Genomic DNA, 15,651 nt, shown 5'->3' on the forward strand with positions numbered 1-15,651 from the left:
GAGCACAGCAGTTGAAAAGAGCTGAAAATCTCTTCCATGTCCTGCGGCTTTGTTTCTAGGGCAACTGTCGGTAGTATCAAATTGCCTGCTCCTCTTCTGAGCCGGTAGAGTTTGTTGTTGGCATCCTTCGGTCTCGGAAGACGATGGTGTCACGCTCTGAATGGTGGTTCTGGAACAGAGTGTCCTCTCCCGTGCGCGAAGCCTGGGTAAAGTAGGTATGGAGGATAGGCTGTTACCCATGCAGCAAATCCCCCCTCTCCATGTCGCTGAAATGGTCCAATGGAAAGGCAGAGGCCAATACGGTTGGTTCCAGCGGCGTCGCAGGAGTTGCCAGAACGTGACTGTATTCAGCCATGAACTGCCTCAGGGACTCCGGCTCCAGATTTTGCCTTGAGGTTGACTCCTGAAGCCTTTTCCATAACTGGATGTAGCCACAAGGCAGTGGAGGTTTGGGATCAGAGTTTTCCTTCTCTCAGATGAGCTGCCTTCCCAGGCTGACGAGTCCCATCTACCTGGTGGCTGTTTAGTCGCCTCTTACGACAAGTACAGCCAAACTGAGGGCCTATTCTTATCCCCAGCCCCCAGGGGAAGCCGGTAGAGAGGGACAGACAATTTGTTACTATAGACAGTTGTCTTAGAAAGAGAGACCCAGAACCTGGAGGAGCCTCCAGGAAGCTGGAAGTGACATCGCAAGAGGCAAGGACCATAGAGAAGACCATAAAGGTCAGTATGCCCCAAGAAGAAAAACATTGAAAAACACTGAGTTAGAGACTATCAGCGCAATCCTATATTGTGCTGGAACAGGCAGGCCAGGAGGCTTGCGCTGTATCCAGCGCAAGATAGGGGCCCAAAGAGACTCAGCAGGAGGTAAGGGGAAACTCTTCTCCTTACTCCCAGGTAAGTCATTGCAGCCCCAATGGGTCTCCTTGGACTTGCACCTCAAGAGGTGGTGTAAGTTCAAGGAGAATGGAATGGCTTGAAGCCTCTCCATGCTGCTTGGGAATAGGGGTTGGGATCCGGCATAACTGCAAGGTCCCAGCCCTGCCTCTAGCTCCCCACTCGCCCGCCCCTGGAACCGCTCTCCACCCGCCCTCCACCAACCCGGGAGTGCCTCCCTCCCACCTCCTCCCTGCCCGCCCCAGAGACTTGCATCGGCTGAGCTTGGCTGACACAAGGCTCCCTCCCCATGTCAGCATGGAGGCTGGATTCAGCCTCTGTGGGATGCGAGCTTGCCCAGCTGACTCTCGAGAAGTGCAAACGTGCCTTACGGCACTGTTAGGATTGTGCCGTGTGTATGTGTGTGTAGATTTTATTAAGCTCTTTGTCAGAAGGAAAAAAATCCAAAATAAATGCATAAACAATTTAAAGAAAAACGGTCATACCTACATACAACACTGAACTCACTGAAATGGTTTGTGTTGTATCAGCAAGGTACAGAAGGGGGAAATGTCATGGTTGTTTTTTTTCAGAAACATTACCACTGCTATTTTAAATCTGCAAATCTGATTTGTATCTGAAGTCTGCTTTTTAAGTTTTTTTAATGTATAAAAAAGAAAATGCCTCTTTTCCATCACACATGTATTGGGAGTGAAAGGGAGCAAAGGTAGACTATCTCTCTCGCCCATATATTGAAGCAATTAAAAACATGTATTTTCTGCTACATAATGTATGAAGTGGTGTTGCAAGGCAGATGTCTTGTAAAGATGTGTACATCCTGCTAGATTTGCATCCCACTGTATGAAGTGATGGCATGTTATATATTCCATGGAGAAGCTGTTTTTTTTCCCCCCTTTCCCTCTCAAACCAAGATCATTTGTTGTCAGATCACAGATTTCTTCTCTGAATTACATTTTTCCCTGACTAAAGTCTGTTTCCTTGAGGCTCCACTGGACCGATCTCAAAGCACATCTTGCAATCTCAGTTCTGTCACTGGCTCTAGTGACAATCCACCTTCTCTTATCTCATACACAATTTATACAAGATAAACTAAGGGTTTAAGAGAGATGGAAGCACTCCATGTAGCTAAATTCCATAGGGACACATGCTTCAAATCTGTGGCTACTACTGGTTTAAAAGTGGATGGGCCCTTCTATTAGCTTTTAGAACTTCTTTTTTTATTATAATTACCTCTCTTCTTTTTATTTTTGTCAGTGATTGCATGGCTTTTTATTCTTGATTGCATAGCACAGTACTTGAAATCCGTAAACTTCTTTAATTCTTCTTCACCCTCCCAACAGCTCTGGGAGGTAGGGTACTAATGTTCCCATTTTACAGAGGGGCAGCTCTCGTTTGATCAAAGCCACCTCAGCGGATTTTGCAACTTTTTCACCCAGTTGCTGTCAGTCATGGACTTAACGAAGAGCTCAGGCCAGGTTATCCAATTTCCTTCCAAGAGACAGAGCAGGGCTGATCTGTGGTCATGAGCTGCTTCATCGTATCTATTATAACAGCTGTAGACACTAATTTAGCACAAAATGGCACTTTGTTGCAAAGACATATGCAGGTTATAATCATTTTACAAATAATCATTATACAAATAATATCATTATACAAATTATCATTATTTAATCATTATTTATTTATTTTCTTAAATCATTATTTAATTTAATTAATCATTTAATTATATTAATGTATAATATCATTATACAAATGATTATACAAATAATCATTATACAAATAATCATTTTAATAATAATTTGCACAGCAACAAAATATTGTAGATGTGAGCTGTGAGTATGATTTTTCCTTAGTTGTGCAATCTGGTCCTGTGTATGTTTAGCCAGAAGTACCTGCACCTGAGCTCAGTGGGGTGTACTTCCAGGTAACTATGCAGCCTATAACATTAGCTCATAGATTTGATGATCAGTTTTAATTGGTGTACTTGAGAGCTAGGATTACACTTGTATATGTAGAGGCAGGCCCTGATCTTGGAGAGAGAAAGGGTATGTGGCCACTGAGTGTATTGGTGCCAGGTATGTGTGGTTAGATGGTGTTCTTGTGTTCTCCCACTACCTGGGTACATTGTACCTATTTTGATAATACATGGATAGTGCTAGAATGACAAAGCCATTTTTCTCCCCAGTGATGACATCCTTGAGCTGTCTGCAAAGGACCATTAGTTATTCCCTGCTGCACAAGGTGGAATAACTGGTTTTCTCATGCCTGTCCTTCCAAATGGAATGATTCTTTTTTGAGGGGAGAGTATCATTCAATGAAAACTAGAGTCGATCGGGCTGGATCGTCAGGCTATCAGAGGGCAGGAGAAGGTGCTGCTGAGCAATCATCTGTCATTGCTAATTTATGCTCTGGTTGAGAGCCAAAGTCTATCCCAGAAGAGCTTCAGTCATTCCCCGAGGACATTTGTGCTGGCTGAGCCTCTGGCAAAGTTCTGTCCCCTCTTTCCCAAGCCAGCAGCTCCTGACACGTCCCCTACATCGAAGGGACAGCAGGTGCATCACTGAAGCTTTCTTTTTTAGGCAGTCTTCCAGCAGCTTAGCACAGATGACCACATTGAACTGCCAGGGCTCAGAAAACAGCTCTTAAAAAGTGTATCTGGAAGATGTTTCACATATGTAGGCAGAGCTACATAAATATTTCAGACAAAGGCTGCAATTCTGCACCCAATTTGCCTGAACCCCATTGAAGTTCATGGGCACTAAGCACCCTGACTGTGCAGTATTTCAGCCAAAAATTGTGAAAGAAACACAAAATTGCTGAAGTGCTACACATTTAATCAGGTCATGTAAAGTTTCAGTTGCTGGATACCAGAGTTTTACAGGACTTCTTCAAGCACAGGAATTCAAAGCAAAAAATAACAATAAGAGTTAAAGTAAATTTTAAAAAAGAGGGAAGTAATGTTTGTTTGCCTTCTGTATTTAGCTTGCTTTTTCACCCAAAGGGTCCTCAAAGGCGCTTCCTACAATAACAATTAAATCATAAAAAGAATAATGCCATTTGAAATCAGATAGAATAACAAAGCAAAAAAAAGAAAAGAGAAGAATTTGGCTGCAGAAGTCATAGGAAAGAATTGACCTTATGTTCTCAAAGCCCAGCAGTATACAAAAGAAAAAAAAAAGGTTGTTCTCTTTTCTGAAAATCACCAAGAGCTATTCCTATTGGCTTCCTGAGAAAGAGCATTTCACAAAGAAGGTGCCATCGCAGAGAAGGCCCTGCTCTTGGTTGATGTCAATATAATGTCGGACAAAGGCCCTGGAACAAGCCCCATCTGAAGATTTCAGAAACTAGGTAGGGTTAAATGTGAGATATATTCTCTACTTCTCTGATGCTACATTTCTGGGCTGGTTTTAGCTGAATGTACTCTAAAAGAAAAAAGTGAGTACCAAAGTCTGATCTTGCAGAAGTGATCTATTTATACAACCCCTAATAATATGCTTTTCAACAAGATTGAAGGAAAAAGGCCTTTCAAAAGTGACATAAAATCTGTAGGGAAATACTGGTTGTTAAGAACCACTTATATTGGTTTTTCAGGTTCTATGATGCAAAGTAAGTTGAAGCCTTCTTTTTGCAATGGTCATGGAATTGTATATTTCCTTCTTATATTGCAGCTGTTGTGAAAAGCACACAAGACGACTTGCACCGGAAAGCACTTGAAACTCTAGAAAGGTGAGAGAGACCCCAGTTGACAGAACGTATTTTTTATTTTTGCATTTTAATCTAAAACTCTCCTCTAAGTTTATCAGTGTTTGTGTTTTGAGGATTTTCCCTCCCATTTTTGGTGCTAAGCATGTGATATAATGGTTAGGGTGTTAGATCTGGGTTCAAATTTCCACTGAGCCATGAAACTCATTTGGATTACCCCATACTAGTCATGCGCTCTCTGCACCTAAACTACCTCACGAAATAACTGTTGAAGGACAAAAGGATGTAACCAGTCTATGTTGCCCTGGGAAATAACTGTAGGTAATAAGTAATAGTAGAAACATATTTCTGCCTTTTGTACCCCGCTGAACTGAGCTCTTACACTCCAGGTTGGTATGCAGAGAATCAATGAGGAGGTATCGTTTTGACAGAGCTCCTTCTAAGAGGGGGATTTGGCTTTAAGTGGTGCACATTCCTAGACTAAGATGTAACATCTCCGTTACTGTGCTATTTAGATGTAATTACTGTCCTGTATTACTCTTAAACCACATTTATTTTTAGCCTTTTGACCTTTCCCCACGGGCTGTGGCTTGTTTCTTTGATATCTTCACCAGCTTGGAAGTGGATAGGTGGCTCATCATACATCACAGATACCCACCATTGATCAACAGGGGGTGCTGCTGCAAGAGTTTGGCTAGAATCCTTGTGTTCCAAATGTATGTCTGAGAAGTTCCAGAATGACTTGCTAGCATTATAGGCAGTATCTTGGCTGAAAAAGCAGTTAAGGGAGTTTAATGGTGCTATCCAAGAGGCATCACTGGGTGGGGGATGGTGCCATAGCTCAGTGGCAGAGCACATGCTTTGTATGCAGGTGATCTCGGGTTCGACCCCTAGATAATTCAGTGGTCTGATTCAGTACAAGGCAGCTTCATGTGCTTTTCACACGCAGCATAGCAGCACAGAAAGCAACCCTTACATTGTGCTGGTGGGTGTGCTTTTCACATTGATCTAGCAATGTAGAAAAATGAGATGCTGCAGGAGCCAGAATGTTGCCATGGCATAATAACAAGTCTGAGGGCCCAGTTCTATCCAAATTTGCAGCACTGATGCAGCTTTGCCAACAAGCTATGTGCTGCATCCTGTGATGGTGGGGCAGTCATTGAGGCCTCCTTAAGGTAAGGGAACCTTGGCGTCACAGTGCGACTGCACTGAACATAAGAACAGCCCCACTGGATCAGGCCATAGCCCCATCTAGTCCAGCTTCCTGTATCTCACAGCGGCCCACCAAATGCCCCAGGGAGCACACCAGATAACAAGAGACCTCATCCTGGTGCCCTCCCTTGCATCTGGCCTTCTGACATAGCCCATTTCTAAAATCAGGAGGTTGCACATACACATCATGGCTTGTAACTCATAATGGATTTTTCCTTCAGAAACTTGTCCAATCCCCTTTTAAAGGCACCCAGGCCAGATGCCATCACCACATCCTGTGGCAAGGAGTTCAACAGACCAACCACACGCTGAGTAAAGAAATATATTTTTTTTCTGGTTCTGGAAAGTTCAGTAGGATTGAACCCTTAACTAGGCATCGTATTACCCTAAGTTCACAGAGACAGATGACAAATGTGTGTGTGAATCTCTGGAACAATATTTTATTTGGCATGTGACCTGGCTTATTTGCATGAGTTGTCTGGACAGAGGACTTTCCTCACCCTAACTGTTTTGAAAAACACCCCAAAAGTGCCGTTGGATCAGACCATGACTCCCAAGTAGTCCAGCATCATCCTGCTTCCTATAGTGGTTAATTTTGGAAAGCCCACAAGCAGATCATGAAGGCAACCTCTATTTCCCACAATTGCTTCTCAGCAGCTGGAATTCAGTGCCCTGCCACCCCTAAACCTGGAAGTTCCCTATAGCCATTGTGATTTTGAAAAGCCATTGATTACAGGGACTGCTGGTGTTCTCTTGTTTGAAGAGGTCCCCTAAATCTCAATGATGGCTTTGAGGGAGGAAGAAGACTTGTCCAAGTCCAAGGGCTTATTAAAATCATAGAAGGTAGTAAAAGCTGTGCAGTCTACCTTCCTACTGCATTATCAGCCTCTTCTGTTGCTAGGTCGCTAGGTGGCGTTACTAGGTGGGTGCGGGGGCACAGGCTGCACTGGGGGATGCACTTGGGGAGCGGTGACACCACTACTATCAAAAAATGTTCAAATCTTGGTATTTTTTAATAATACCATCACGTTATACGTATATCATTCAATGCATAATTTCATGCAGAATTAAATGGAACAAATGGCATTGAAATATGTCTGTTCTGTCAAAGGTTATAGCCAGAAATCCAACTGGGGCGGGGCAATGATGTATCACCTTGCCCACCATCTGGGGCATTGCCCCACCAACTGCATGGATGGAGGTCCATCATGGGGGTGTTGCGCTGGCATCCCACACTGGGTGATGCAAACCCTAATTATGCCACTGTTGCCTGAACAATGTCCCCAGATAAGTTCCAAGTTAATTTGTACATCTAAGTACTGTACAGGAAACATAGATTTCCCCACACCAAGGTGAACAGCCCATTAGGAAGCTGGCAGCAGCTGCTGAGTCACTGTGGTATGTAAAGCAGAAAGTGGGTGTGACCCTACTAGGTTAGACTAACATCTGTACAGGCTGTTGTATTGCAGTATGCAGTCTTGCAATGTCATGTGATGATGTGTAGCATAATGTCACATTGTATAAATGCCCCCTGCATTCTGCTGGTTTGTTGAGCCTCTCAAACATAATGCAAGGTGCTAGCATTGACCTATAAACTGCTGTGGCTAGAGCCCAGCGTACTTCAGAGTAGCAAGTTCCAGTGTAATCTCTGAGATCAATCAAAGGGCATGCTCCTGGCTGAGGCATCTGTGTAGTACATCCCCTCAACAAGGGCTCTCAGAGAGCTGTTCTCAGCAGTTGCTCTGCACTTGTGGAATCCTGAACCTCCAGCGTCCCATGAATGCCTGAGTAAGAAGTGCTGAAAGATCTTTTTATTTGTGCTGCCTTCTTCGTGGTCAGGATTTCAGCAATAGGGGAAGAGGGGTGTTGAGTATAATATGAGGCTTTGCACCTTAGTCTCCATTTTTAAGAGATGGCTTTGTTCTTATTCTAACAGTGTAAGCTGGGAAGATTAAAAATCACACAAACTAAAGTTCCCTCTCTCCCAACTCTACCAGTTGTACCAGGTGTACTGCCTGACACCTTACCAGCTGGTAGGGTACATGGCTCAAGCAACATGGACTGTGTTCTTGAAAATCTCCCTTTCCTGCACTGTGCCCCATACATTGCAGGGGTAACTCAGGACCCCTTATACCACAGACTGTAATACTATGGGAATTGCCACCTGAATTGTAGGAACAGGCTTTTACTATTGTGTTAGGATGCATTCGAGAATAACTGACTGATGGTCAGTAACAGGTAATCTTTTCCATTTTCCTAATAAGTTGCATTTATTTAGCAGGGCCATCTCTACTATAGACAGAACACATCTTAACACAGATTAGTTCATCTTCAGCCTTTTTATCACTTGAATTGCCAGATTGGGGTGGGAAGACTTAAACTTGCTGAGCTCCCCTCTTTGACACTTAAACAGTTAAAGTTGCAGGAGCCCAGCTGTTTCGTGTGTACCTGGCCACATCATGGGTTTTTTGTTTTCCCAGAGTCCTCCAGCCAAGAAGCAGCATTTTGGTCTAGTGTCAGCAGAAGTGGGTCAATCTGTTGATTGCGCTCAGCCTGCGTTGCTCACAGCAATGTTACTGAGGACATCCCAGGCCATGGATTTGAAGCTACTGAATAGCACAGCCCCCTTCTCTGTCCTAGTCAAATATCCAAACATCCAGCCATAGCTGTCACTCGGTGTCAGGGTGGCACATGATAAATGGGCCAGGTTTTGCAGCTGGCTGCATAAAGCATGGAGGGCTGGCATTTTTATAGGTGTTTGGTATTTGCTGGCCAGCCCAGCCTCCCCCTTGCCTCCTTGTGCACTTTGCAGTGGCTTTGCGCTTCTTAGAACTAAAGGGGGTGGCGTTGCTGCAGCGGCTGCTGTTGCTTTGAAGACAAATGAAGTAACACATAATCACAGTGATAACTGCAAAGACTCTGTTGCCCCTTGTAGATTAAGGGAAAGGATGTGCCCATTGCTGCTGAAAGCTTATTAGTGAATGCTTGTATTAAGGCCAAGGCCAGGATGGCAGGGGATGGTTCTGTGAGGATTTTTCCCCCTTAGGGAGATCTAGATATGCAAGTAGGAAAAAAAATCTTTCAGATCATGTGTCTTGGTATTATAGCACCACATCTTCAGTAATGATTTCAATTTAGTGTTGTCTATTGCTACAAAATACTAGAAGAGGGACTTGGGCAGCAGCTCTGGGAAATGCCTTTGCCTGAGACCCTGAAGAGCCATTGCCTCTCTCAGTAGATTGTATTGAGCTTGCCGGACCAATGTCCTGAGTCAGGATAAGACAACTTCACCTATTCAAGCAGTCAGGATTCTCTGTGTGAAGCCAGATGATGGGCTAGTTTGATCCAACAGCGTTTCTTCCTTGTGTTCTATCCTGAGAAGTAGGTTAGGTTAAGGGAGACTTGCCCCAGGCCACCTCAGGAGTTTAGTAGCAGAGGACTGATTTGACCCAGGTTTTCCAAGTCTAGATCTGAGAGAAAATTGTACCATCAACGCAATTTTTTAAAAGGTTCAAATCATACAGCTTCTGGCAATAGTCTCTTATCTCTTTCAAACCTGATTTTTGTACTCTGCTTTTATCACTGTGTAGGCCCTTCCACGGAATGTTCTGCTTTCTGTGACATAAAGGAAAGTGGCCTCATACAATGAAACAGAACCGTGTTCTATTGTTCTCTTTTCTATTAATATTTGTGTTTTACAGAGCAGAGCGCTTGGCACCAGAAGACCACCAAATTATCTTCTATGTCTCCTTGCAGCTGGCTCTTGTCAGGCAGGTAGGTACAAAGCCTGGTGACTCATTCATTTCATGTTATATTTATAGAACACTTTTCTGTCCATAGGTGAACCCGAAGCAGCTACCAATGACAGGAGTATCAAAATCACTGATGTAACAAAAGCACAACCATATAAATAACAACATAACAACTATCAGAATAGAATATCTATTAAATTTGTGTTAATAAACATGACAATTCCAAAATAAGCTTCAACAAACCCTCAACAGCCCGGTAAACATGGCAGAATTAATCACAAAGTGGACAATATCAATATTGCAAAGCCATAAAAAAATAAAAATAACAAGCACCGCAATAATTCCTACCCAACTGAACAAATAAGCAGTGTTGCCAAAAACAGCAGATAAAATCGACGAGTAACACAGCTGCAACATGATAAATAAAAATAACAGTACCACAAAAAGCACAGCTGGCAGCTTATTTATTTCATTGATTTATATATCACCCTTCAACAGAAATGTACAATGTACAGCCATGTGTAGTGGCAATCAATGACATATTTTCCTGAGATTTTCAAGCATTCTTCTTTCTGGGAGCTCTTTCACTGATTTGTCTGAGAAAGAATCCCTGTGTCTGTGTCACTTTCCAACTCTCATTGTAGTATGGCTCAGATTCCTGCCTGATGGATGAGGCTGGGGAGCTGTCCAGCAGGTCAGGGAACAAAGTGTCCACCAAGTGGTATAGTGAAGGAGTAATGTGGCACAGGGAGCTTATCCTGATGAGATGTTGCATCAGGAACTGCTAGACACTAACTAAGCAGCTTTATAACCAATCCTACAGCTCCACCCTGTCTTGGATCATTAGCAGGGCACACAGTGTGGATTCTTCCTTCTCACTTCCTGAATAGGGCTCATCTTGCCAGGAGAACACTGTGCCTCTTGTGTGTAGGGTCCAAAACATATGTATGTTTTCTTTTATAAAATTCCCTGCAGATTCAGAGTTAGAACACTAGGGAGAAAGTGGTTAGACAGAGTTGATCTTATGCAGGGAAAGGCAAAATCAAGGAGATTGTGAAATGGCACCAGTACCTCTCTGCTTTGGGTTATAAGAACATAAGAAGAGCCCCACTGGATCAGGCCAAAGGCCAATCTAGTCCCGCTTCCTGCATATCACAGTGGCCCACCAGATGTCTCAGGAGCACACAAGACAACAAGATACTTCCATCTTGTTGCCACTCCCTTGCATCTGGCACTCAGAGATAGCCTACTTCTAAAAGGAAGTTGCAGCTGCCCATCATGGCTTGTAATCTGTGATGGGCTTTTCGTAAATCTGTCCAATCCACCTTTAAAGGCATCTAAGCTAGATGCCATCACCACATCCTGTGGTAAGGAGTTCCACAGATTAATTACACACTGGGTAAAGAAATATTTCCTTTTGTCTGTTCTGACTCTTCTGATACTCAGTTTTAGTGAATGTGCCCTGGTTGTGGTGTTGTGTGAGAGGAAAAAGAACATCCCTCTATACATTCCATGCATAATTTTATGTGTCTCAATCATGAACCCCTGAAGGCGCCAGGTTGATTGTATAGGCCTGACCTAGACCAAGCCTGACTGCAGCAGACAGAATTAGGAGACTTCTACAGTTCATTCTGTATTCAAAACAATGCAGAAAGGGGTTGTCTATTGCTGCCTCAGTACTTTGGAGAGGCCCTTATTATGGTTACACCAGCTCTCAAGGTAATTAAAGTATGACTGGCTACCCTATACTTACCTATCTCTACTAAGACTATTGGAGAAGCTTCTGAGGAACAGAGTTTAATATTACTGCAGGTTGGTGAGGGGGTCTGAGAAAGACAGAATGTTTATTTTAAAAAAGTATTCTAAACTTCATTTTAGCCAGTGGTGTATGAGGGATTTGTTTAAAGCCAATGTGGTTTTCTTTTAAGAGGTTTATTAAAGAAGGTTCTCTATTTAGTTAAATTCGGACATTTCATATGGTTAATTTTGTCACGGCCTTCATTGGCAGGCTGGAAGGCAGAGTGTACGAAGAATGCCTGAAGTCTACCCAAGCTCAGTGTCAGGTGTGGGACTTCTGCCTTCCCTCACTGCCCATCTTTGTAAGCAAAAGAGAAAACAGTTTAGAGAGGCGTGAAAGCCCAGAATATATTTCAGCATCAGGCCTTGTGAACTTTATTCTGGTACTGATTGGTGTCAGCCTAACTCTTCCATGGCTGCCCTATTTTCCTCCATTTAACAGGGTATAAATCTTTAACGTATGCTTGGAGTGTGTTGCTGATACCTGAGACATATTTATTTTTAGGCCTCTAAAATATCCTGCTCTGCTTCTGCCAGTGCAGCTAATGATAAACATTTTCGTAATGCATTTTTAATATCTTTAATAATTTAAGCTATCTAATGTATTCTCTTTCTGATTAACTGAAGGATAAATGATACTTACTAATGTATCTAGCAGATTATATTAACGGGTGAGTACTATGATTAAGGCTTTCACCAGCCAATTTGGTGGCTGCTTTCATGGGTGCAGGGTTCCAAGATGAATGGCACTACACCAGGGTAACGGTTCAGTTAATTCCTTGCCTTCGGTTTAAGAGTCCAGACCCCATACCATTGCGTTTCAATACCTGGCTATTGCCCATCCTGTTTTTGTTGGGCCGTTGTCACTATGCAAGGCAACTAGGAAAATGCCTGAATTCTTGAAACTTTCTTAAATATCAATTAAAGCTACGCAAATTCAGAAGACCTGTTTGATTCAGAAGAACAATCTTTGCTTAGTCTCATCTTTAATTCAGATCACAGCAAAGTGGGATGGGTTGATCCTATAGTTCTGCTGAGTGGCTTTTATACCAGGGCTAACCCATAGTGCAGTCACGGGCTTATGCACTTCCAGCAGAAAGCACAACGTAGCTTTCAAATTGAAGCTACTATAGCAGTGCCACTTCCACAGCTCCCCTAGAAACTCAGCTGGCATCTGGGAGTCATGATGTTACTTACTGATGACACTTGCACAATAATCATGCAAGGAAATCCCAGTCAATGCATGGCAGTGGCTGTGTTGGGATCCTCCTACCCTGTCCACCCACCTCACGCACACCAGTGCAGAAGAATGGTGTCCAGAAGAACCTGTGGTATATACGTTATCAGACCCTGCCTCTGGCCCGGTGGTTAGGAAAAGAGCAACTGTTGTCTGCAGGCACAAAGCTCCCGGGTTATCCTAAGATAGTCCAAATTCAGTCAGCAGCAACATCCAAGCGGCCACTCTGGTGGGAAGAGAAGGAAGGACTGTTGTTTCTGTTCCAAGAGTCAGCCATGCTTCTAGCCTTGGGTAAAGGAGGAGGCTGAACACAGAACCCACAGGCTACCCTCCCCCCCCCAACACACACACACAGGAGGTGGAATACACAACAGTGCCTTTGTTGATGAGCTAAACAATTGAGCCGTTTCATGTGAGAAGAAGATTTTTGGGGTATTCTGGGCCCATATGTTTTGGACTTCAAAGGTCAAAACTAGCATGTAGAACTGCTCCCAGAAACTAATTGGGAGCCAGTGAAGTCACCTCAGGACAGACCCATGCAGCTGATACCAGTCAATAACTTTTCTACCAGCTTCTGTACCAATTACAGTTTATTATAGTTTCTGAATGCTCTTCAAGGATAGTCCCCTACAGAACACATTACAGCAGTCTAATTTGCATAGCAATTGGAAGGCCAGCATTTCCTAATTATGGCTCTTCCCCATCCAGTACTCACAGTGGGAAAGACAGGCACAGTTTCTTGTAAATACAGTTGAAGAATATTTTGATGAACTGATCCAGATCATTGTAAGGAAACAGAGCTGTGCTGCTGCTGAGAAAAAGCGTTCGAGTTTTCATATTTCTGTGCTCAGGAACAGCAGGGGAACAGAGCTGCTCAGCTGTCTTTGTTCTGCAAACATACCCTGTTCTCAAAGGAAAGTGTGCTACATAAGACAACATTCTAGATGCTCCATTAAGGACTCCCCCCCCCCAGCTCCAGGGAGCACTGTCTCTTTCACAGCAGCCTTCTAGCTGCTTAGGACTGATTCAGACATGCATGCTCATCACTCCATGGCAGCAACCTGCATATGTGAATGAGCCACCAGAGCTTTCGTCTCCCTTCCGTCACTTCAAGCACAGTACATTTCAGAGTTTGTTCTTGGTCTTTTTTCAAGCACAATTCAGCATGCTGGTGCTTTACAAAGCTAGGGACTGAAGTATGTGTTCCCACACAAACCTTCCTAGGCACTGCCGTCATCGTTAGGAGCCCTCCTCTAGGTGTATTCATTATTTGGTGCAAGGTAGGAGGCAGTGGGGAAAGGGCCATGTCAGTTGTGGAGCCCCCATGGAATTCTCTCTCTAAGGAGGCTTGCGTGACTTGCAGCGGACTTTCTGTCAGCACGGTTGCATAGCGGAAGACGGTAGGGGATAGGATTGGGTTGTAAGGGTACTTTGGAGCACATGCTCCTTACCTCATCCACCCTTATCTTGTCAGTCCTAGAAATTGGTAGGATCTGGTCTGATAGATGCCAGGCTAAAAGAAATGGTTATACTAGTTGGTGCTTGGTATCCATGGGGGATTTGTTCTTGCAACTCCTCGCAGATACCAAACCTGTGGATATTGAGATCCATGAGGGACCTCAGAGGACCTCTGGACATGACTAAGCGTGCCTTCCGGTCACATCCAAAGTGTTCTGAGGCATGGGAGGCCATGCGTGGGCTTCTGAGAGGCACTTCTAGTTTTCATCTAATTGGAAGTGCCTCTCAGAAGCTTCTAAGGGGCCTTCTGAAGCACTGGGATGCGTGTGGCCTCCCTGCACCTCAGAATTCCTCCTTTGTGCAGCTGGAAGTCATTTCCAGTCGTGTCTGGAAGGTTTGGTGAGGCCTTTCAGGTGCAGGTCAGAACATAAGAACAGCCCCACTGGATCAGGCCATAGGCCCATCTAGTCCAGCTTCCTGTATCTCACAGCGGCCCACCAAATGCCCCAGGGAGCACACCAGATAACAAGAGACCTCATCCTGGTGCCCTCCCTTGCATCTGGCATTCTGACATAACCCATTTCTAAAATCAGGAGGTTGCGCATACACATCATGGCTTGTACCCCATAATGGATTTTTCCTCCAGAAACTTGTCCAATCCCCTTTTAAAGGCGTCTAGGCTAGACGCCAGCACCACATCCTGTGGCAAGGAGTTCCACAGACCGACCACACGCTGAGTAAAGAAATATTTTCTTTTGTCTGTCCTAACCCGCCCAACACTCAATTTTAGTGGATGTCCCCTGGTTCTGGTATTATGTGAGAGTGTAAAGAGCATCTCCCTATCCACTATGTCCATCCCCTGCATAATTTTGTATGTCTCAATCATGTCCCCCCTCAAGCGTCTCTTTTCTAGGCTGAAGAGGCCCAAACGCCGTAGCCTTTCCTCATAAGGAAGGTGCCCCAGCCCCGTAATCATCTTAGTCGCTCTCTTTTGTACCTTTTCCATTTCCACTATGTCTTTTTTGAGATGCGGCGACCAGAACTGGACACAATACTCCAGGTGTGGCCTTACCATCGATTTGTACAACGGCATTATAATACTAACCGTTTTGTTCTCAATACCCTTCCTAATGATCCCAAGCATAGAATTGGCCTTCTTCACTGCCGCCGCACATTGGGTCGACACTTTCATCGACCTGTCCACCACCACCCCAAGATCTCTCTCCTGATCTGTCACAGACAGCTCAGAACCCATCAGCCTATATCTAAAGTTTTGATTTTTTGCCCCAATGTGCATGACTTTACACTTACTGACATTGAAGCGCATCTGCCATTTTGCTGCCCATTCTGCCAGTCTGGAGAGATCCTTCTGGAGCTCCTCACAATCACTTCTGGTCTTTACCACTCGGAAAAGTTTGGTGTCGTCTGCAAATTTAGCCACTTCACTGCTCAACCCTGTCTCCAGGTCATTTATGAAGAGGTTGAAAAGCACCGGTCCCAGGACAGATCCTTGGGGCACACCGCTTTTCACCTCTCTCCATTGTGAAAATTGCCCATTGACACCCACTCTCTGCTTCCTGGCCTCCAACCAGTTCT

The 15,651-nt window shown here is 44.2% G+C and overlaps 1 protein-coding gene across 1 annotated transcript in view; it reads left to right on the plus strand.

The window, feature by feature from the left end:
- The window catches only part of TTC7A (tetratricopeptide repeat domain 7A), a 221,465-nt gene that overhangs the window by 73,937 nt on the left and 131,877 nt on the right, over nucleotides 1–15,651 (plus strand). The window contains exons 15-16 of the mRNA XM_066611825.1: nucleotides 4,566–4,623; nucleotides 9,513–9,585. Coding sequence (XP_066467922.1) covers nucleotides 4,566–4,623; nucleotides 9,513–9,585 — 131 coding nt within the window. The remainder of the gene's footprint in view (nucleotides 1–4,565; nucleotides 4,624–9,512; nucleotides 9,586–15,651) is intronic.

The sequence above is a fragment of the Tiliqua scincoides genome, chromosome 1 (assembly GCF_035046505.1).
Source record: "Tiliqua scincoides isolate rTilSci1 chromosome 1, rTilSci1.hap2, whole genome shotgun sequence".
Taxonomy (NCBI): Eukaryota; Metazoa; Chordata; class Lepidosauria; order Squamata; family Scincidae; genus Tiliqua; species Tiliqua scincoides.